The 22,781-nt window shown below is 43.9% G+C and overlaps 1 protein-coding gene across 4 annotated transcripts in view; it reads right to left on the bottom strand.

The window, feature by feature from the left end:
* The window catches only part of PLEKHA2 (pleckstrin homology domain containing A2), a 106,910-nt gene that overhangs the window by 38,165 nt on the left and 45,964 nt on the right, over positions 1-22,781 (bottom strand). For all 4 annotated transcript variants that reach the window (XM_087706169.1, XM_087706171.1, XM_087706168.1 and 1 more), the window contains exons 2-5: positions 22,064-22,227; positions 16,088-16,144; positions 13,871-13,919; positions 7,151-7,248 (exon numbers count right to left, since the gene is read on the bottom strand). In XM_087706169.1, coding sequence (XP_087562295.1) covers positions 7,151-7,248; positions 13,871-13,919; positions 16,088-16,144; positions 22,064-22,204 — 345 coding nt within the window. In that variant the 5' untranslated portion in view covers positions 22,205-22,227. The remainder of the gene's footprint in view (positions 1-7,150; positions 7,249-13,870; positions 13,920-16,087; positions 16,145-22,063; positions 22,228-22,781) is intronic.

The raw sequence follows: 22,781 nt of genomic DNA, 5'->3' as shown, positions 1-22,781 counted from the left end.
TTCCTTCCTGCCTTCCTTACAGGATTAGCCCTGTAAAGTGGGAAAAAACAAAATGAGATTTCTTCCAACAACCGGTTCTCCTGCATAGGTGTGAACTGGCTGAATCCCACCACTCGTGCGCACAGATTTTCTTGTTTTTTCTTTTGAAGACGTTTCACTTCTCATCCAAGAAGCTTCTTCAGCTCTGACTGGAGGGTGGGGAATGGAAGGATTTATACTCCTTGCAGACAGCTGGTCATTTGCATCCTCTTAGAGGGTCCTTGAAGCACTTGGAGGTTTCTCTGTGGCCTCAGGGTCACCTGAGTGGTGCAAATGGTTCCTGCAGTCTGCAATTTTTCCTCTGGAAATCCATTCCTACTCCCACACCACTCCAAGGGTGTCCACCCCAAATTGTACGGCTAAAAGTCTGTAGAGATTCTCCATCATCCAGGTCAGGGTTCTCTCAAAGGTGCTTTTTCAGGAGGCAACTGGACTTTCTTGGTTTTTTTTCTTTGAAGGTGTTTCGCTTCTCATCCAAGAAGCTTCTTCAGCTCTGACAGGAGGGTGAGGAATGGAAGGGTTTATACTCCTTGCAGACAGCTGGTCATTTGCCTCCTTTTAGAGGGTTGTTGAGGCCACTTGGTGGTTTGTCTGTGTCCTCTTGAGTCGGGCATTACAGCAAATGTGTAAATCTGAGCTTTCTTTTTAAAGAATATTTTAACTTGCCAGTGGTGTTTAAACAGAAGGCTGCAACTTCTTCCTCGCACCGAGATGTTTTGCTAGCACATTCCAAAGCCTTTAGACTACGATCCATTCAAGGAAGAAAGCTTTCACTAGACTTAATACTGCATAATTCAGTGTTAGATCATAAGCCAGTCCTGCTTTAAGACTAACATCAGACCCAAGACTCATAAATTACCTAATCTTCTAAAGTGAACATCTTATTCCATCTTCAGTGACTTGATGTTAAGCTTCCTGTTATTATCATATTATTATTAATTTTCTCCCTGAGGTACAGAAAACTTTGTTTTGCTAAAACCAATATCCAAGCTTTTTTGGGGGGGAGGGTACAATGCAGTCAACTTCATATATCGTCGTCCTCGATTTACAACAGTTCATTTAGTGACCATTCAAAGTCACAAGAGCACTGGGAAAAAAAGTGATTGAGGATCATTTTTCCCACTTACAATAACTGCAGCAGCCCCATGGTCACGTGATCAGCATTCAGATGCATGGCAACCGTCTCATATCTATGACGGCTGCCATGTCCCAGGCTCACATGATCCCCTTTTACGACCGTCAGACAAGTGAAGTCAATGGTAAAGCCAGATTCACTTAACAACCGTGTTACTAATTTAACGACTGCAGTGATTCGCTTAACAAGCGTGGCCAGAAAGGTCATCAAATGGGGCAAAATCCACTTAACAAATGACTCACTTAGCAAACAGAAATGTTGGGCTCAATTGATGTCGTACTTCAAGGATTACCTGGATTTACACTTGACCACTGATGTAACCTTCCTTAATGACTGAGCTATGATCCTGGATTCTTGCTTGCGTTTTTCCTTTCTAATTTTCTGCCCTTGCAGGAAAGCACAAAGACAAGAGACTGCCAGGAGCTACAGGGATGGAAGCACCATTCATGGCCATTTGCAGGGCCTTCTGGAGGTCAATAACAGCAACCGGCATCTATCCCCTTCTTTCTATGAGCACAGTTCTTGCTTGCCTTTTTCCATTGAAGTCCGCGTCTGTCTTGTTGGGTTGAAGAGCCAAACCAGACAGTTATGGAGGTGCAGATGACAGACTCAATCATTCCTCTGTAGAACTGAATCAGCAGCTCCTTGGGCAGTTGGAGTTTTCTGTGTTGGCGCAGACAGAACATTCTTCGTTGTGCTTTTTTGATGACGTTTTTGATGTTAGGTGTCCATTTTCAGTCTTGAGATATGATAGAACCTAGAAACTTGAAGGTCTCTACTGTTGGTACTGTGTTGTCTAGTATTGCAAGTGGTGGTAGTATAGAAGGTTTTCTTCTGAAATCCACCATTTTCATAAGCCTCCTACCAACCTGCCTTCCACTGAGGATCTGTATACTGCATGAGTCAAAAAGAGGGCTGTGAAAATATCCATAGACCCTTCACATCATGGATATAAATTGTTTCAACTTCCACCCACAAAATGACGCTATAGGGCACTGCACACCAGAACGACTAGACACAAGGACAGTTTTTCTCTGAATGCCATCACTGTTTAACAACTAATTCCCACAACACTTTCAAATAATTTACTAAGACTGTATTACTATTATTCTTCTCTTCCTTACTACTAGTATCTATCTCTTCCCACTTATGACTATAACCATGTTGCTTGTATCTTTAAAATTTATATTATTTTATTTGTTTCCTAGTATGGTCTGATAGCTTATTAGTAACTTTGACTATCACTAAGTGTTGAATCTTTTGATTCTTGATGAATATATTTTAATCTCTTTATGTACACCAAAGACAAATTCCTTGTGTGGCCAATCACATGTGGCCAATAAAGAATTCTATTCTGTTCTGTTCTATTGTTCTATTCTATTCAATTCTTAGCTACAGTTTAGTGTCTGATGCTGGGTGGCAAAGGGCCGGGCTGGTAAAACTGGCTTTTAACTAGGCTAACACCCTCCTTCTGCACCTGATCCAGCATGGAGCAGCCTCAAACCACACTGAAGCATCCATGCACCAGAGAAGTTCAAAGCCAATGGAAAATCTGGTACCAAAGCAATGATGGGAGGTGATTCAGAGCCAAAAACTGAGTCAACCTGCCAGATCAACCTACAATTCTATCTCATACTTCCATCTCAACCAAACCAATGCAGCAGCGAAGATCACAAGCTGAGTGTTAAGGAACGCTCAGTGCTGTGACCTGCGGCAATTGGAACCCCTGAGCCCATTGCCTTCTCTCTGGCTACCCCTGTCTGGCCTTAGAGGTTAGCGCACCACTCATATGTACTACATATGTTGACAGCAGCAATACTGGAAAAAATGGAAAGACACTTTGATACCCACCATGGAAGAATGGCTGCAGAAATTGAGGGAGTTGGCTGAAATGGGAAAACTGACTAGTAGTATAGTCTTGATTGCTATTGTACAAAATAAATAACAAGGATTACAGACTACTCTGATTAAAGAAAAAAACATAAGTACTTTTGTTTCCACCTGGAAACCACTTCTGAACTTCATGCTTGATGTGGAAAAGAATGTAACTTTGGCTTTGTTGTGGCCCGCCAGCGGAGCAGACTCAGACAGTGAGGAGGTTGGGGAGGAAAATGGGCCAATCCCTGAGTCTGGGGAAGGCTCTGATGAGGGCTCTGCGTCAGAGGCAGAGAGGGGGCCTGATATGGAATGGCCATCAAGAGCATCTATCAGAATGGAGGGGAATGTGGCTGCAACAGCCAATTGGGTGGAGACCCTGCCTTCAAAAAAACAAAGCATTGCTGAAGTTGGAGAACACAATTTTTGATGCAACAACAAAAACAACAACAACAAAAGGGCAGCAGCTGTCTTTGTGGTTGGCCAATGGCAAGTTAAGGATGACATCGCACATCGGTGTCCTCCATAAATGGTTAATGGAGCATCACATGAAATGTATGGGTGAGCACGATGACTTCCTGTGCTGTATAATGTGCTATGTATCAGTTCTGTTTTGGCTTGACTAGCCAAACGTCTCTCCGATTCATCACTCTGGTTGCCATTGTGAAAAGTCAAGCTTGGCTAATTCAAGGGGAAGCCACCTGCAGAAATGGGAAGTAAACCTGTAACAGTCTAACTTCTCGTTTCACAAGCGGCTGAGGTAGGTTACAACATCAAGGAGAGAAGCAACCTAGAACTAACGAGACATTTGCTGACAGTGAGAACAATTAATCAGTGGAACAACTTGCCTCCAGAAGTTGTGAATGCCCCAACACTGGAAGTTTTTAAGATGTTGGACAATCATTTGTCTGAAGTGGTATAGGGTTTCCTGCCTAAGCAGGTGGTTGGACTAGAAGACCTCCAAGGTCCCCTCCAACTCTCTTATTCTATTCTATTCTGTTCTGTTCTGTTCTGTTCTATTCAGCAGTAGGGATAAAATCAGACAGACTGTATACTGAGGCTGCAAAGACTTTTTCTGTATTTGGAAGATGTTCCTTCCCAGGTTCGGTGGAAGTGCAGAGTGGAGTTGTGATAAAAGTAGGCACAAAAGCTAGTCCGGATAGTCCAGACTTTGAGGGGAGGTGGCACCTCCAGGCTGCCTTGCCTGTGTTTGGGCTTGGCTACCATTCTGTGACACAGATTTTCAATGCAGCAAAAATACTGGACAGGAGATTATGGACTACCAGAGTTGGAAGGGACCTTATAGGTCATGTAGTCCAACCCTCCGCCCAAGCAGGAGACCCTATACCATTTCTGACACAAGGCAGTTCAGTCTCTTCTTGAACTCCTCCAGGGATGAAGCTCCCACAATTTTAGAAGGCAACTTCTGTTCCATTGGTTGATTGCTCTCACTATCAATTTTCCCCCCCTTATTTCTAGATTGAATCTCTCCTTGTTCAGTTTCCATCCATTATTCCTTGTCTGGCCTTCGGGTGCTTTGGAGAACAGCTAGACTCCCTCCTCTCTGTGGCAGCCCCTCAAATATTGGAAGACTGCTCTCATGTCTCCCTTAGTCAGTTCCTGCAACCGTTCATCGTATGTTTTAGCCTCCAGTCCCCCAATCAACCTTGTTGTTCTTCTCTGCACTCTTTGTAGAATAGAGGAAAAAAAAATACAGTGGGATTGCTCTGCATGCATTTTATAGTTTTCTACTCTGAAGTGGTAAGAAACAAGTGAATGTAATCTATGGAAGACAGAGTCACCTGCACACGTACACACCCTAATACAAGCTGTCTAACAAGGCAGGTTAAAAGGTAAAGGAGTCCTTGCAGATTTTACTCCTCCCTATATTTGGCTACTCTTTGCCAAATTGAATGTTGGATTTTTCATTGTCATTGGCAATGTGAGAAATGGTGTAGGGTCTCCTGCTTGGGGGGGGGGAGGGTAGGACTAGATGACCAATAAGGTCCCTTCCAACTCTGTTAATCTGTTAAATATAGGGAGTGATGTTCATCCCCATTTCAAGGCCATTGAGCCAATGCTTTCTGAAGACTTCCACAGTCAAGTGGCCAGCTGTTACCTTCCCACCAAAGTGGTACCTATTTATTTACTCACATTTGCATGCTTTCGATCTGCTAGGTTGGCAGAAGCTGGGGTGAGGACCGGAGCTCACCCCATCACAGGTCTCAAACCTGGCCGCCCGTTTTTCCAGCTAACAAGCCCAGCATCTTAACCCCTAAGCTACTGTGCTGCCCAACAAGACAGGATGATTGCCCAGTTAAAGTTTCTTTGAGAGGTCCTTCAACTCTCGCATCCTTTGGGTCCTCTCCAGATATTTCTTCCCAGTTTACTTACACAGCAATGGGGAAGACCAGTCGCAAAAACCACAAAACAAAACCCGCAACAGTCTCTCTTAGGAAAGAGGCAGGACAACCACCAGAACATTTCCAAGAAATCTCAGAGCTCCTCAGAACAGAGGCCAGGGAAAAAGATGGCCTTCCAGGTAGGTAACAGAGAGTTGGCAAAAGCCAAGCACCAGGTACAGTCATGTGGACCAGTGGACGTATCCGTACCATGAAACAAAGAATGATGTGGTGATTGTGGTTGCTGGATGGGGTGATCTCATCTGGAAGAAAATGCTATTATTTCAGCCAGTTCCTTCCATGCTTCAGTGGAGGAATTTTAAACCCTACTTCTCCCCCAACAACTCCAAGGGAGTTGAATCACCTATGCCAGGAGTGTCCAAACTTGGGAACTTTAAGACTTGTGGACTTCAGCTCCCAGAATTCCCCAGCCAGCTGAAGTCCACAAGTCTTAAAGTTCCCAGGTTTGGACACCACTGACATATGCAGAGGCCGAGGGGCCAATGTAGCCAGGGGTGGGCTTCAAAAATTGCAGCGGGTTCACTGTCCCATTGCTGGGTGGGCGTGGACATAGTGGGCGTGGCCTAGTCAGCCTCCTGCACCATGGGGGGAAAGGGGGGCGTTCTTCACCCTCCCCAGCTTCTGTAGGTTTCTTTTGAGCCTCCGGGAGGGCAAACAGGCCCGTTTCCAGACTTCCGGAACCTCTGGTGGGCCCATTTTCCCCCCTCCCTGAGCCTCTGCATGGAACCTACACTTATCTGGCATGATGAACTGGCCACGTAGAGACTCCTGGGAGGGGTGGAGTGGGTGTGGCCAGCCAGGGCAGGCATTTAGGGATTCACCGAACTGGACAGAATCCTAGCTAGAGGATCACCCGAACCCATGCGAAACCCCCTCCCCCCCAAGAAGCCTATCCCTGGATCTAACCCTAAAGGCAGTTGGTATTCTGGCCCCAAAACCAGGGCCCCACAGAAAATATGAAACAGGTAGAAAAAGAGAAGATGGACAATTCTAAGTAGTGATTTCTCCATATGGAAGCTTCAACCCTGACTGGACTTCAAATTAGGGTCACAGTTATCTTTGATGCCTTGATTGGGGTAATTATCTAATCCCGTGATGACGAACCCACGACACGCGTGCCTCCGTGGCACACGGAGCCATGTCATCTGGCCCACGTGGCATCACCCATTCCTCTTCCGGGTTTCTGGCACGTGTGATCATCAACTGGCCTTTGTGTATGTGGCAGTGCCAGAAACTGGAAGAGCTGGTCTTCCGTTTTCCAGCGTGAGCATGTGCCCTGGCCGGATGATCGTCACACATGCATGTGTGCCAATAACTGGAAGACTCACTGGCAGGTGCGCATGTGCACACCGGAAACCATTTTCAGGCACATGCATGCCCCCTGGGCAGCTCCTCTTCCGGGTTTGTGGCCCCAAACAGACTGCACACCTGCTTTTCGGCACTCAGCCATCACTGATCTAATCCTTCGTCCTCTTTTGCAATTTACACTCCAAGTTACTCCTAATTTCACTCGCATCCTCATTCCTGGCACAAAGCCGCTCCAATTCCTGAAAAAAATACACAAGGAGACCAGCTGTACGATACAACCTTCACCTAGATAAAATGATCTGCTCTCTCCCTTCCTCTGAGGATCTTTAGTGGGAAGCGACAGCTGAGGCCAAGAGAGAAGACCACCTACCGTAATCTTGCTGGCGGTGTTCAACGCTTCCACCCAGTCTTGCAGATCTTTTTGGTCATTGGCTTGCAAGACATATCGCTGAGACAAGGCGTTGATAACTGCAGAAGTAAAGATCATGGTCAAGAGCTGCGCATCACTTCAAAGAGGGGGCATTATTGTCCTCAGTAGCCACCTCCCAGCTTCTAGAAGGAGCCATGTTCTCCTCCAGTTCCCCACTTCTCATTCCCTGCTCCATGAACCAGTTTCAATTTCTCCAAGAAGCTCCACTTGCATGGTCCACCACCTCAGGAAGTCCAGGGGATGAGTTCAAAGGCCCTTTTTTGTGATAGCAATAACATTTAGAACTTATATACCGTATCACAGGGCTTTACAGCCCTGTCTAAGTGGTTTATAGAATCAGCCTCTTGCCCCCAACAATCCTCATGTTATCCACCTTGGAAGGATGGGAGGCTGAGTCAACCTTGAGCCTGGTGAGATTCGAACTGCCAAATTGCAGGCAGCCAGCAGTCAGCAAAAATAGCCTGCAGTACTGCACTCTAACCACTGCGCCACCACAACTCATCTATATCTATCTATCTATCTATCTATCTATCTATCTATCTATCTATCTATCTATCTATCTATCTATCTATCTATCTATCATCTATCACAATAGCATTTGTTTTTGCAATAGCACTTAAGACTTGTATACTGCTTCACAGTGCTTTACAGCCCTCTCTAAGCAGTTTAGAGTCAGCCTATTGCCCAGTGGTGGGATTCAATTTTTTTTACTATTGGTTCTGTGGGCATGGCTTGGTGAGCATGGCATGGCTTGGTGGGCATGGCTTGGTGGGCATGGCAGCAGAAGGATATTGTAAAATCTCCATTCCCTCCCAATCAGCTGGGGCTTGGGAAGCAGAAAATAGATGGGGGCAGGGCCAGTCAGAAGTGGTATTTACCGGTTCTCCGAACTACTCAAAATTTCCGCTACCGGTTCTCCAGAACTGGTCAGAACCTGCTGTATACCACCTCTGCTATAGCTGCCAACAATCTAGGCCCTCATTTTACCCACCTAGTAAAGATGGAAGGCTGAGTCAACCTTGAGCCGGTCAGGATCGAACTTCGGGCAGTGAGCAGAGATTAGCCTGCAAAACTTCATTCTAACTACTGTGCCACCACGACTTCCCATTCTCTCTGACTGCTCCACGCATGTCCTGAAGGCACATGAGTGGTTGGCGGAAGAAGATGGTCATCCCAAGTAGAGGTTATAACTGATTTGAACTGCCAGCTTGCAGGCAGCTAGCAGTCAGCAGAAGTAGCCTGCAGTACTGTCCTCTAACCACTATGCTGAGATTCAACAGCACAGTTCTTCAGAGGAGAGAGCTATTGCGCCCAGCTACTTAAAGCAACAAATGAGTTCTGCGTTTAATACGTATCTCCTGCCATATCAAAAAAGACAATTTAATAACTTCAGGTGTTTTTCTTCTTCTTTAGGGCTGCAACCAAGCCTTTTGGAAAGCACATGCAGTTCCCAATTATATGCCTCAAACTAAGAACAAGGATCTTCGCTGATTCTTGATTGCAGGAAACGCCTGAGAGAGTGATTATTTTATGCCTGAGAACATGCTAAATTGGGTGTATTTGATTTATATTTTCCCTGAACACGCTGGGTTGACTTTTTCCATTAACTTTGGCCTGCAAAATATATGCTGGGAGTGCCAACCTTCGCATTAATAAAATTAAATATCCTATATGCTTCTTGACTTCTCATTTAGGGACAGCTCTTATGCCCTTCATTCCACTCATTGCTCAGCTACCTGCCCTGGCATAAAACTATTTGTTTTCATGCAGGTACAGGGAAAGACAGAAGGGTTTTTTTTCCATGCTTGGCCTGCATCTAGAATTAAGGAGAAAGATGGTTCCAACTTAAAACAGGTGGTGGCAGCACATCAATTGAGAAACAGTTGTTTCTACCAAGGAGATGGGCTACAGAATGACTGTCCAATTAAGGAAAGGGAGCTAGGTGAACCCAAAACCACAGAACGGGGTGATCTAAGTCTGCATTACTATTACTCTTAGTCTTCTCATCCTTCCTATCACCCATCTCCTCCCACTTATGACTGTATGGCTGTAACTTTGTTGCTTGTATCCTTACAATTCAAATTGATTTTTTCCTAGTATGATTCGATTGCTTATTTGTAGCCTCTGACTATCATTAAGGATTCTTGACGAATGTATCTTATCTTTTATGTACACTGAGAGCTTATGCACTGAAGACAAATTCCTTGTGCGTCTAATCACACTTAGCCAATAAAGAATTATATTCTATTCTATATTCTATTCTATTCAATTCCATTCCATTCTATTTTCTATTCTATTCCATTCTATTCCATTCTATTCCATTCTATTCCATTCTATTCCATTCTATTCCATTCTATTCCATTCCATATTCTATTCTATTCTATTCTATTCTCTATTCTATTTTCTATTCTATATTCTATTCTATTCCATTCCATTTTCTATATTAGCAATAGCAATAGCAGTTAGACTTATAAACCGCTTCATAGGGCTTTCAGCCCTCTCTAAGCGGTTTACAGAGTCAGCATATCACCCCCACAATCTGGGTCCTCATTTTACCCCCCTTGGAAGGATGGAAGGCTGAGTTAACCTTGAGCCAGTGAGATTAGAACCGCTGAACTGCAGATAACAGTCAGCTGTAGTGGCCTTCAGTACTGCACCCTAACCACTGCACCACCTCGGCTAGAATATTCTATTCTATTCTATTCCATGCCATTCCACTCTACCCTACCCTACCCTGTCTCTGAAGAGAAAAGTATAGCCTTGAATACACCCCTGTTTATTATTATTTAGCAAGCTCTACTTTTCCTTTGATTGGTGGGCCAACTTTCCAAAGGAGCTGTCTTCGTTCGAAAGGGCATTATTTCTGTCCAAGTGGCAATCTCATTTAGATATGGTTCATACCATTAGAACTGGGCGCTTATCCCAGAGGGCCTGAAAACAAAGCCACGTTTCCCTTCCCTTGAGAAAGCAAGGGAGGATAAGGTTTATCCTCAAACGTTCTGTCCTACCACTTATCAGCCTTCCCACTGACCATTTCAAGCTGTCTCATCTGCGGCTCCTGAATAAGTGGGGACATGACTCAGCCTTTCTTTGGAAGGTGGAGATGGAACAACTCTTTAGGGGAGACATGATAGCAGTGTTCCGATTTCTCAGAGGTTGCCACATAGAAGAAGGAATCAAGCTATTCTCTAAAGCACCTGAGGGCAGGACAAGAAGCAAAGGTGGAAACTAATCAAGGAGAGAAGCAACTTAGAACTAAGGAGAAATTTCCTGGCAGTTAGAACAATTACCTTATTTTTCAGAGTATAAGATGCACCTTTTCCCCCTCTAAAAGAGTGTGGAAATGTTGGTGCGTCTTATACACTGAATACAGCCATTTTTGGCCTTCTAAAGCCCCACCCCTGAATCCCATTTTTGTGAAAAATGGGCGAAAACCGGCCTTTTTTTTTTTTTTGCAAAAACGGAGATGTTTTTGCCTTCCTCCACCCCCAGAAGCATTCTGCAGGCTTCAGCAGGGCTAGGGGAAGGCAAAAATGAGCCAAAACAGACCATTTTTTTCCTTGTTCCCCCCCCCCAAGCCCCCAGGAACACTCTGGAAGCCTCCTAAAGGCTATCCACATCCATTTTTGCAAAGGGGGTGGGGTTTCAGGAGGCCAAAAATGCTGTATTCAGTTTATAAGATGCACCCAGATTTTCACTCTCTTTTTTATGGGAAAAAGGTGCATCTTATACTCCAAAAAACACGGCACCTCTTTGAAACCTTGGTGCGTCTTATACACCGGCGGGTCTTGTTGTCCGAAAAATACAGTAATCAATGGAACAACTTGCCTCCAGAACTTGTGAATGTTCCAACAGTGGAAGTTTTTAAGAAGAGGTTGGATAACCATTTGTCTAAAGTGGTGTAGGGTTTCCTGCCTGAGCAGGGGGTTGGACTACAAGACTTCCAAGGTCCCTTCCAACTCTGTTATTCTATTCTGTTCTATTTATATCTCAACAAAGTTTGGCGTGTGCTTCTGAAAACTTGGCAATTTTCTCTAACAGGCCGACTTCTAGATCAGCCTCTCCCTCCAGCTCAGGTTTGCTGTTATTTCCATGCATGTGGGTATGAAATCATAGGTTCTGCCAGTTAGCTTCTGGCTCCAATGGGGGAGTTATTACAGTGGAGGTGGCTGATCAATTGGAAAAAGATCTCACCTCCCACCAACCTGTTCCCCATCCTCCCCATGTTTTAATTGGTCTGTTGTGTTTTGAATTTTGTATTCACTTATTTATGTTTTTAGTTTATAGTAGCTGATAACCAGGCATTGCCCAGCTATTTATTTATAGGGGGGGGGGAATGTCCAGATCAAATGTAATTTATAATGTTTGATTTTCCCCCTTATCAGAGGGACCCCCATTGTGGAGTACTGTGAAGCCATTACCAGGGCAACTCCACTGCGCTGTACAGTAGAAGCCATTTTACGGCAGTACAATAGAAGCCATTTTAAGGCACAACAGGCTGTAGCTTAACAGAACATAACCCACCCACCCCCCGAAGGGCATTAGGGATGTCTTACCCCCACAGTATTTGTTTCCAGAGAGTAAGTCATCTGTGTACCAAGTTTGAAATTGCTCAAGGCATTTCATACGAACAGACACACACACACAGCTATTTTTATAGATAGATAGTTTTGATTTTTTTTAATGATTGTAAGATGCCCAGGATTACCTTGAAGTAAAATAGGCAACCTGTAAATTTTTCTAAATAAATAACTATATTCTTCAAAGCTTAAAGAGGTGGAAAAAAGAAAGAAATCAGAGTAATAGAATAATACATTGTCTGGGAAGGACAAAGGCAGCCAACCAGTTCCATCTCGTGTGGTTCTGTCACTTCCTCCCTAATTCCCCAGGGCTTCCTGTCTGAAGATGTTTACTTCAATCCTACCGTCTAATCCATCTCAGTCACTTCTCCTTTAACGTAGAAGAACAGGAGGCCTTGAGGCTCTGATGAAACATTTCTTAGGCTTTAATTTCTTCTTCCTGTGCAAAACTAGGCTAAGCTAGTGGAAATCCACCTCTAAGTGAGGCCACAAGGAGTAGGTCTTCAAAGGAGGACCAGTGGTCCTCCTTTGGAAGAGGATATACCATGGGTCTACCATAAGGTCGAAATGATATCCATAAGCCTGCCCTTCTGAGACCAGCTAGGAGGCAACAACTTACTGACCTTGGCCTGGTCCTCATGAAAGTAGGGTAGGGGCCCACCAGTTTACCACATGGAAGCCACAGGGAAATCCCACGCACCAAGTTAGATTGCAGTGCTATGTGTCATCATCTTAAAAAAAAGATGGTGACCCACTTCCTCATTACTCTTTAAAACAAGTCGGTAAAAATGTCTCCGTCAGGCCGCCAAGAATTGAACTCAACCTGAAGACGACCTTTTTATCCTTTCCCTCCCTTCTTGCAAAGAACTCTCTGCTCCAAGAGGTCTCAAATCTCCATTTGATTCCTAAGTTGGTGCAGCTGAAAAACCACCAACATCGCCCAATGTTGCTTCCTAAGTAAGAAGTGAATTTAATTATCCACTTTCCACCTATATGTTAAGACCAAGGTAAAATTCAGAGGGATCTGACAGGTTCTGGAGAAGCGGTAGCGGAAATTTTGAGTAGTTCAAAGAACCGGCAAATACCACCTCTGGCTTGCCCCAGCGTGGGGTGGGAATGGAGATTTTGCAATCTCCTTCCCTTGGAGTGGGTGGGAATGGAGATTTTGCAGTATCTTTCCCCTGCCACACCCATCGATCCATGCCCACAGAACCAGTAGTAAAAAAAATTGAATTTCACCACTGGTTAAGATCCATGCAATGCTCTGGATTTGAAGAGCAAAAGGTGTTTTGAATTCAATTCTTCCTCCTAGGAAATACTTGTGAGGTTTGCAACACATCATTGCCTGTCGAAGCCAAAGTTCTGCTCCAAAGGTTACCACAAAGGTACTCTCCAATCTTCATCCTCCCTTTAATGACTTGCATTACAGATGGACAACTCATGGTCCATGTCCTACACATAGCAATAAAGCACCTCATCTGCAGCTTCTCCAAGAGCAGAGTAAGCAGGGCTGAACATTTCAGATCTGCTCATTTTATTGAGGATAGGGACAGAGGTGGTATTCAGCCGGTTCTGACCTATTCTAGCGAACCGGTAGCGGAAATTTTGAATAGTTCGGAGAACCGGCAAATACCACCTCTGGCTGGCCCCACCCCTGATCTATTCGCTGCATCCCAGCTGATTGGCTGAGTCTTCTTTTGTTGCCCTGCACAGGAGAATGAAGGTGGAAAGGGAATGGGGATTTTGCAGTATCTTTCCCCCGCCATGCCCAACAAGCCATGCCCACAGAAACGATTTTGAATTTTTGAATTCCACCACTGGGAGGGGGCATCAGGCGAAAATACATACTGTAGGCTTGAGGCACTTATACATATTAGCACCCCTTAAAGCTAACCTCCCCAAACTCAGCCACATTTGCCCTTTGGAGAGGCCTACGGGACAAAAAGCATCTCTTTAGCTCCAAATCAACCCTTTTACCCTTGAAAAATCTTCCCCAAAACCAGTTCTTCAATAGAGGATCCAAAAGGGTCCACTGCCCCTGTCCAGTGAAAGACATTGCTCCCCCACAATTAAGGCTTACCAAAACAGAGCGGTGTTTTCGGCTTTTGCTTGGGGGTAGCCACGCTGACCTGCAAAGAAAGGAAATGGAAATGGGCTGCTGATGCGGTTGCCTGAGTTGTTTTAGTCTTGGTTTTAGAAAGAAGATTGTAAGCCAGAAGGGGTGGAGTCAAGAGAGGAATTAACCTGGAGTCCCACAGTCCAACCCCTCTAGAATTCTGTTAACTCTTTATCGAGCTCCAAAGTAGTGCTCTACGTACATCTAATCTAGTTAACTATTAGTTAACTAGATTCTTGTGTATAGGCACAAGCAATAGATCAGCTTAACTGGAACTTGACGAGTGGTTCTCCCCTGACAGAGACAGGCTGTTTATGCATTTTGAGAGGACCACATTCTCTCTCCTGCCAACATCAACATCCCAGTCCTGTTGCACCTAGAGAGGGTGGCCAAACCTACTGCCACTAATTTAAGAAAGAGTTCGGCCTATAACTGAAGCCAGTTACAGAGCAATGAGGTGAGAAAGCTGGTGAGATAATTAACTCAGTCCAAAGAACAGGTCTAGTGACTTCCTTCTCCTCCAATTCCTTTTATCCTCAATTTATTTTGCTCACTCTTTTTATCGCATCCTACCTCTACGGAGTTCATGGCAGGATATAAATTGCAAAAATCAGTTCCAACAAATGCATGCATGTTGGCCATTTATTTTTTAGCTTCACTTCCATAGGCTGATCCTTAGCCATCAAGATGATGAAGAACCTCAATCTGAGGTAATCAGGTTGAGGTTGCTCATGTTCTGGCCCAGCTCTTTGAACACGACAAACCCTCTGAAGTGAACTCAAAGATTTCTTTAATTAGGAGTACTGGCAGGCCAGCAAAAAAGTTTCTCTCTCACCGCAGGCTAACACGTCTGTCTGGCAGGGAGATACATAGTTGTCTGCCATATCTATTCATCTCTGCCCCCTGCCTTTTATCCCAAGAACTAGGCTGGGGCTTCACTAGCAGTGGTGGCTCTTCCGTCCCAAGGACCAGCCCATAGATTTCCACTGCTCTCCTCTCCTCTGCCTTCCATGCATCAGGCATGGCACCCAGTGACCTGGGGGCTGTTGACTCTCCATCTGAGGGCTGATGGAAGGCCCAGGCTCTGCCTCTGTCTAACCCTAACCCTTAACTTCCTCCTCCTATGATTTGGCTGCTGGAGGGGCCATCAGCTGACTAGCCACAACAGCTCATCAGTTGAATGGGTAAGGATTAGCCTATAGCAGCAATGGCGAACGTTTTTTGGCTTGCATGCCATAAGGGGGGAAAGGCAGGGGGGGTGCGCATGGGCGTGCTGCACCCATAATGCAATGCGGGGGGGGTTGCCCGTGCCCATGTGCGCATGAGAGGCACTCTCCCCCATTTTTTGCATGCTTTTTTCGCTCTCCCCGGGCTCCAGAGGCTTTATAGGAGTCTGGGGAGGGCGAAAACAGCCTCCCCCACCCTCCCCAGAGGCCCTCTGGAGGCTTTAGGGACCTTTAGTAGGCTTCCCTGAAGCCTCCAGAAGACTAAAAAGGACCCTACGAGCAAACCGGAAGTGGCTTCCGGTTTGCTCGTAGGACCGGTTTAAGCCCTCCGGAGGCTTCAGGGAAACCTCCTGAAGGTCCCTGAAGCCCTTGGAGGGCTTAAACTGACCCTACGAACAAACCGGAAGTCTGTTCCCGAACTTTCGGTTTGCCCATAGGGCTGGTTTTTTGTGCTCTGGAGGCTTCAGGGAAGCCTCCGGAGCCTAGGGAGGGTGAAAAATGGCTTTTAAAAAGGCTGAACTCAGCTGGCCAGCACGCGCATGCACCCTGGCCAGCTGACAGGGCAACGTCTTGCGTGCCCTGACTAATGGCTCCACGTGCCACCTATGGCACGTGTGCCATAGGTTCGCCATCCCGGGCCTATAGTAACCAATAATCTTCTTTCCTGAGAAATAGCTTCTATTAAGAAACATATGTACTTTTCCAATTGCTGCGTAATGCTTACTCAGCTTCATGTCAGAAATGAAAAGACCTGTGCTTGTGAGACACACCACCACCTATCCATCCTGGCCAAGCGTTCTCCTTACTGAGTTATATGTTTGTTTAATTATGAGGCAAAGAGGTGGAACTCTTAAAAACACAATTACAAAAATTATAAGGACCAGAAACTCAGGGGAATCATTAGGACTAACAATAGGTTCCCTGGGGTTGTCACAAAACTCTGTTGTAACCTTACCTTAGAGATATAGGTCAGTTGTAGAGATCCTACTGCTTTTGAGCCTACAGCCAGATTCTGAAATGAAAGTAAAAAAAAAAAATTTAACTGCCCATCCCAGGGATGGAGTTCTCACTTTGCTTATTTGGAAGTGAAAGGCGACGTCCCTTTCCAATCAAGCTCAAATGTTCCTAACTTTCTGAACACACAACAGTTTTCTTGGCAGTAACACAGATGTTGTGGTGCTTTAACATCCACAAAAATAAAATCGGAAGTCCGAACTTCCATTCAGTAGTAGCTACATTCCCTGGAGTTTGACCTGCGGTATTCATTGTTTGCCCTTCAGCTTTTTCAAGAAGTGAAGGATGGCTGTCAAAAGATCTATTTCACGTTATCAAAGGTTTATCCCAATTTATCTGCAATGTGAAATTATCTGGTCTAGAGCAAGGGATGTCCAACCTTGGCAACTTTAAGACTTGTGGACTTCAACTTCCAGAATTCCTCAGCCAGCAAAGTCTTAAAGTTGCCAAGGTTGAAATCCCCCTGGTTTAGAGTCATACCTTGTTCTGGCCATTGATAGTCTTCTGAGACCATCATTGTAACTCTGGAGCTAGGTACACAGCCGTTAATTTTTTCACCCCCAATAATGACTGTAACTATCTCTTTCGGAAAACTGCACTATGCACTCTTTAACTCACACAAGGTTACGCTTCCCTTCCTTAGCTAATCTGTAGGGGGAAATGAGTAGAAAAATTGGAGTGCTATTGCCAATAAAGTTAAATACTTGAACCAGTGGTTGTTGTATTTTTAACTCTGGCAACTTTAAATTGGGTGGACTTCAACTGCCTTGGGAATTCTGGGGTTTGAAGTTCAGCTCTCTTAAAGTTGTCAACATTGAGCAACATTGATTTTTAGACAATTCTCATTTTTACCCAACAATGGTGGCTAGAGTTGGGAATTCTGAGAATAGCAATATAAGCTAATTGCTGGAGCAGGTTTAAAATTATCGTCCTTTTTCCGAAGATAATGGAGAACTGTGGGGTTGGTCACAATTTTGCAAATTCAGCTTTTGCAAATAAAAGAACTTTTCTCTTCATTCCAGATTTCCCTCCCCAAATATTTAGGCTACCAGGTTCAGATAGCCTTCAACTTACAACAGTTCATTCAGTGGCTGTTCAAAGTTACAACAGACAAGGGACTTATGATAGTTTTTCACACTTACGACCAGTGGTGGGATGCTGGGAGCACCAGGCACTGTTCCGGTACGGTGCTCCGGAGGGCCCGCTCTCCTTACCGCTATTTGAGCCGATTGGGGCTTTCACGCACGCGCACAGAGCGTACGACACCTGCACAATGCTCCGCCGAGCAGCTGGAGCATCCAGGGTGGTAAGTACGCATGTGTGTGCTGCACGTGTGCTGCACGGATTCATGTAGTGGATGCTGGGCCCCATTGCAGCGTATTTATGACAGTTGTAGTGTCCTGGGGTCATGTGATTCCCCTTTTGCGATCTTCTTACAAGCAAAATAAATGGGGAAGCCTGATTACTTAACAACCATGTCATTATGAATCACTTAACTGCAGTGATTCATTTAACAACTGTGACATGAGCCATGGGGCCCCAGTGGTTAGAATGCAGTATTGCAGACTAACTCTGCCAAGTGTCAGCAGTTCGAGCTTGACTGGCTCAGTCAAGGAAGGTTGACTCAGCCTTCCAACCTTTCGAGATTGGTAAAATGAGGACCCAGATCACAATATGCTGACTCTGTAAACCACTTAGAGAGGGCTGTAAAACACTATAAAGAGATATGGAATAGAATAGAATAGAATAGAACACTTAGTGATAGTCATAGGTTACTAATAAGCAATCAAATTATACTAGGAAACAAATAAAACAATATCAATTTTAAAGATACAAGCAAAATGGTTATAGTCATAAGTAGAGAGAGATAGGTACTAGGAAGGAAGAGAATAATAATAATAATAATAATAATAATAATAATAATAATAATAATAATAATACAGTCTCAGTAGATAATTTGACAGTGTTGTGGGATTAGTGGTTTAGCAGAGTGATGGCACGGGGGAAAAACTGTCCTTGTGCCTTGTTGTTCTGGTGTGCAGTGCTCTATAGCGTCGTTTTGAGGGTAGGAGTTGAAACCATTTATGTCCAGGATGCGAGGGGTCTGTAGATATTTTCACAGCCCTCTTTTTGACTTGTGCAGTGTACAGGTCCTCAATGGAAGGCAGGTTGTAGCCATTGTTTTTTCTGCAGATCTAATTATCCGTTGAAGTCTGTGTCAATCTCGTTTGGTTGCAGAGCCAAACCAGACAGTTATAAAGGTGCAGAGGACAGATTCAGTGATTCCTCTGTAGAACAGAATCAGCAGCTGTTTGGGCAGTTTGCGCTTCCTGAGTTGGCACAGAAAAAACATTCTTTCTTGTGCTTTTTTGATGACATTTTTGATCTTAGGTGTCCATTTTAAGTCCTGAGATATGATAGAACCTAGAAACTTGAAGGTCTCTATTGTTGGTACTGTGTTGTCTAGTATTGTAAGAGGTGGTAGTATGGGAGGATTTCTCCTAAAATCTACCACCATTTCTAAAGTTTTGAGTGTATTTAGCTCAAGATTGTTCTGGTTGCACCACAAGGCTAGTTGTTCCACTATATTGTTGCATAGACTTATAAGTATATAAGTCTAAGAATAGAGTTAGGAGGAGCCGAGGTGGTGCAGTGGTTAGGGTGCAGTACTGCGGGCCACTTCAGCTGACTGTTATCTGCAGTTCAGCGGTTCAAATCTCACCGGCTCAAGGTTGACTCAGCCTTCCATCCTTCCGAGGTGGGTGAAATGACAACCCAGACTGTGGGGGCAATTTGCTGACTCAATTTGCTAAAAATCTGTAAACTGCTTAGAGAGGGCTGAAAGCCCTATGAAGCGGTATATAAGTCTAATAAATAAATAAATAATAAATAAATAAAGTACTACTGCTGAGCAAAATGGAGCAAAACTTAACTGTCTCACTTAGCAACAGAAACTTTAGGTTCACTTGCGGTTGTAGGTCGAGTGCTACCTGCGGTGGCTCAAAGCTGGTAAATACTGCAAATGGTACACTGGTGTGCTCTTTTTTTTGTTGAACAAATAAGCTTCAATTCAGTTTCTCCCAGGGGGGCAGAGGTGCGGCTTCTCAGATAAAAATATTTGCTGCAGTTTTCTTGCCAAGATGCTCAGACAGATGAAGGTATCTGAGATGAGTCAGAGAAAACCACCAACTTCAATTTCCTCATTAGGAAAGTGGGATTACAATGAAGGAACATGTTATCAGCTATGGTGGAGGCGTCAAAGAGCCAAAAAATGTTTGGACATACAATAAGTAAATATGTACACTTATTCAGACGATTTTACAGATGAATATACAACTGAAACTAGAGACTTTTATTTTGGCCTTAATGGGCAGGCAGGTAGGGGAAAAAAGCCATGGAACTTTAACAGATGAACAGAGTTGGAAGGGACCTTGTAGGTCATCTAGTCCAACCCCCAGCACAAGCAGGAGACCCCACACCATTTCTGACAGATGGCCGTCCAGTCTCTTCTTGAAAGCCTCCAGTGTTGGAGCACCCACAACCTCCAAAGGCAATTTCTGTTCCATGGGTTGATTGTTCTCACTGTCAGAAAATTTCTCCTTATTTCTATGTTGAATCTCTCCTTGATCAGTTTCCATCCATTATTCCTTGTCTGGCCTTCAGGTGCTTTGGAGAATAGCTTGACCGCTCCTCCTCTCTGTGGCAGCCCCTCAAATATTGGAAGACTGCTATCCTTCTCTTCACTTGACTAGCCATGCCCAGTTCCTGCAACTGTTCATCGTATGTTTTAGCCCCCAGTCCCCTAGTCATCTTTGTTGCTCTTCTCTGCACTCTTTCTAGAGTCTCAACATCTTTTTAATAGTGTTGTGACCAAAACTGGATGCAGTACTTAGGTGTGGCTTTATAGAGTGGTATTAGTACTTCCCTTGATCTTGATTGAATCCCTCTGTTAATGCAATTTAGGATTGCATTGGCTTTTTGCTTTTTTTAAATACAAGACTTGTTTTTTTAATACATGACAGCTGCAGTTAGATGACTATATGCTCAAAAGTGAAAAAAAGTTTGATACTACCCACAATAGAGGAGCGGTTGGTGAAGATGCTGGAACTTGCAAAGAGGGTTAAATTGGTTTCCTCTATTAGACAATGGCAATGATTCACGGCTGGCTGCAAATCCCTTACAGACGTTTTGCATGAAAACAGAAAATAATACACTTATGACTTTCAGTTTTGATTATTAGGGGAAAAAATAGATAACAGAAAAAAAAAGGAGCAGGCTGGTTTTTGTAATCATAAAACAAAAGACATCTTTGTAATCACACTTCTATTTGCTGCAAAAGGAATCAGAAGTTTCTTCTTTCTATTTTTATTTCTTTCTATTTTGCACTTTTCACTTTTGGGCATGTCATTGTTTCACTGTAGCTGTCATGTATAGAAGAAAGTTTCCATTACGCCTAAAAGAAAACATCTGGTTTCAATTGTACTTTAATCTTTAAAATCTTCAGAATTAATATATGTTTCTGTCTATCTTTTCTCAAAACAGTCTGGAAAAATCACCCAAAGATACGGTCATTTGTATACTTGCAAAACAATAGAATCAACATAATTGCATCACTTGGATAATTTTGCATTGTTGCAAATGAAGTAAATATGACTCAACGGACATCATTATGTCAATCACCAAATTACCAAAAGGAACAAATCATGCCAATTACATCAATTTGGATTTAATGAACATTTGGATTTTAGAAGTCATATTTTTTAATGATTCATAAAATTATGGCTACTGTCTACTGAAATATACATACTTAAGGTTTACTTCTGTTTTCTGGCATATAAATCACACATCTAGATTATTTATTTACACATACATACATATCTCTATCAGAGATAGCAATAGCACATATACCGTTTCATAGTGCTTTACAACCGTCTCTAAGCTGTTTACAGAGTCAGCCTCTTGCCCCCAACAATTTGGGGCTTCATTTTACTCACCCCGGAAGGCTGGAAGGCTGAGTCAACCTTGAACCGGTGAGATGTGAACTGCTGAACTGCAGCTAGCAGTCAGCTGAAGTAGCCTGCAGTACTGCACTCTAACCACTGCACCACCTTGGCTCTTATAACAAGATAATAGGTTATGAACTTTGACACCTATCTGAATGTCCTATAAACATTGTAGACATGTTTAACTGAGCAGGGATCTATTTAAGTGCAATTAGAGAGTTGGATTTAAAACATACTCTCCATTTATCGACCATTTGAAAAGCTGTCTGTTAAATCCAAACGTCCATTAAATCCAAATCTAATCTGATGGTTGACATAATGATTTGTCTTTGATATTGATTCTAAAGTTACACAAATAGATACACAAATGTATCTTTTGGTAATTTTACAGACTGTTTCAGAAACAGTCCTGGACAGGAACATACATTCATTCTGAAGATTTTAAAAATTAAAGTACAATTGTATCTTTCAATAATTTTGAGGGCAAAGGCAGTTTGCACAGAAAGTCATTTACAATTTTTGAACCACATGCATTAAATGCTTTCATGTGTCTGCAGAAATATCATTTGTAACTGGAAGTTAGTTCCATGAGAAAGTTGAAAAACAGACAGACAGAAACAGAGAGAGGGGAGGGAGGGAGGGAAAGGCATCGATAATCACAGCATTTAGACTTATATATTGCTTTACAGCTCTCTCTAAATGGTTTACCCCCATTTACCTCTTGCCCCCAACAATCTGGGTCCCCATTTTACCCAACTCGGAAGGATGGAAGGCTGAGTCAACTTTGAGCCAGTCAGAATCGAACTGCTGGCAGTGAGCAGAGATTAGCCTGCCATACTTCATTCTAACCACTACGTCACCAGTGCTCTTGAATGAGGGTTTTTAGGACAAAATGCTTAGAGAGAGTGACTCACCTGAGGATTGTCCATGTACCATAAAAGGCTGTTGATTTTGGTATCCAGGATGAAATACCGACGGAGGAACTTCCCACAAGTTTCATTATCCTCAATATCCAGGAATCCGCAAATTCGATTCTGACGATCTACATAAGGCATTCCGAGGCACTGCTAGCATCCCTCTGCGAAGGGGGAGGAACAGAGAGTGAGGGCCAGGCCTTCTGCACACCAAGACATCTTGCACTGTGCCAGTTCTTTAAAAATTCTCCCGAGCAGATCTGTGGTCATATGACCCACAGACAGCTTTGTGCATTGTGTTACAACATCAAGTGGCTTTTTTCAGGCTGAGCTTAGTGGTTAGGGGAATCCAGCCAACTGGGGGCTGCTTAATAAACCATGAATAAGCAAAACCATTCTGTTCCTTTTTCCTTGCTTAGGACTCCAAGGGGAAAGGAAATCCACAAAGCAGCGCGCAGGTTTGCTTCCGTGGGCCATATCACCATGTCAACTTCAGACAACAGACGGTTGTGTTGGTCTTCAGATTTCACATTCAGTTTCTCCTTCCTTTAAGACGCTACACATATGCAGGGATAATACCAGGGGTGGGCTGCTGGGGGTTCGGGAGAATCTCTAGCTAAGATTCTGTGCAATTTGGAGAACCCCCAAATCTGTTGTGGCCCAACAGCGGCCGGCTGAGCTGTTGGTGGAATCTGACAGCGATAAACACTATGGGACT

The sequence above is a fragment of the Thamnophis sirtalis genome, unplaced genomic scaffold (genome assembly GCF_051295495.1).
Source record: "Thamnophis sirtalis isolate CommonGarterSnake01/CBP01778 unplaced genomic scaffold, rThaSir2_p1.2 scaffold_2, whole genome shotgun sequence".
Lineage (NCBI taxonomy): Eukaryota > Metazoa > Chordata > Lepidosauria > Squamata > Natricidae > Thamnophis > Thamnophis sirtalis.
The sequence above is the reverse complement of the archived record's forward strand: the minus strand, read 5'-3'. Positions and strand labels throughout refer to the sequence as shown.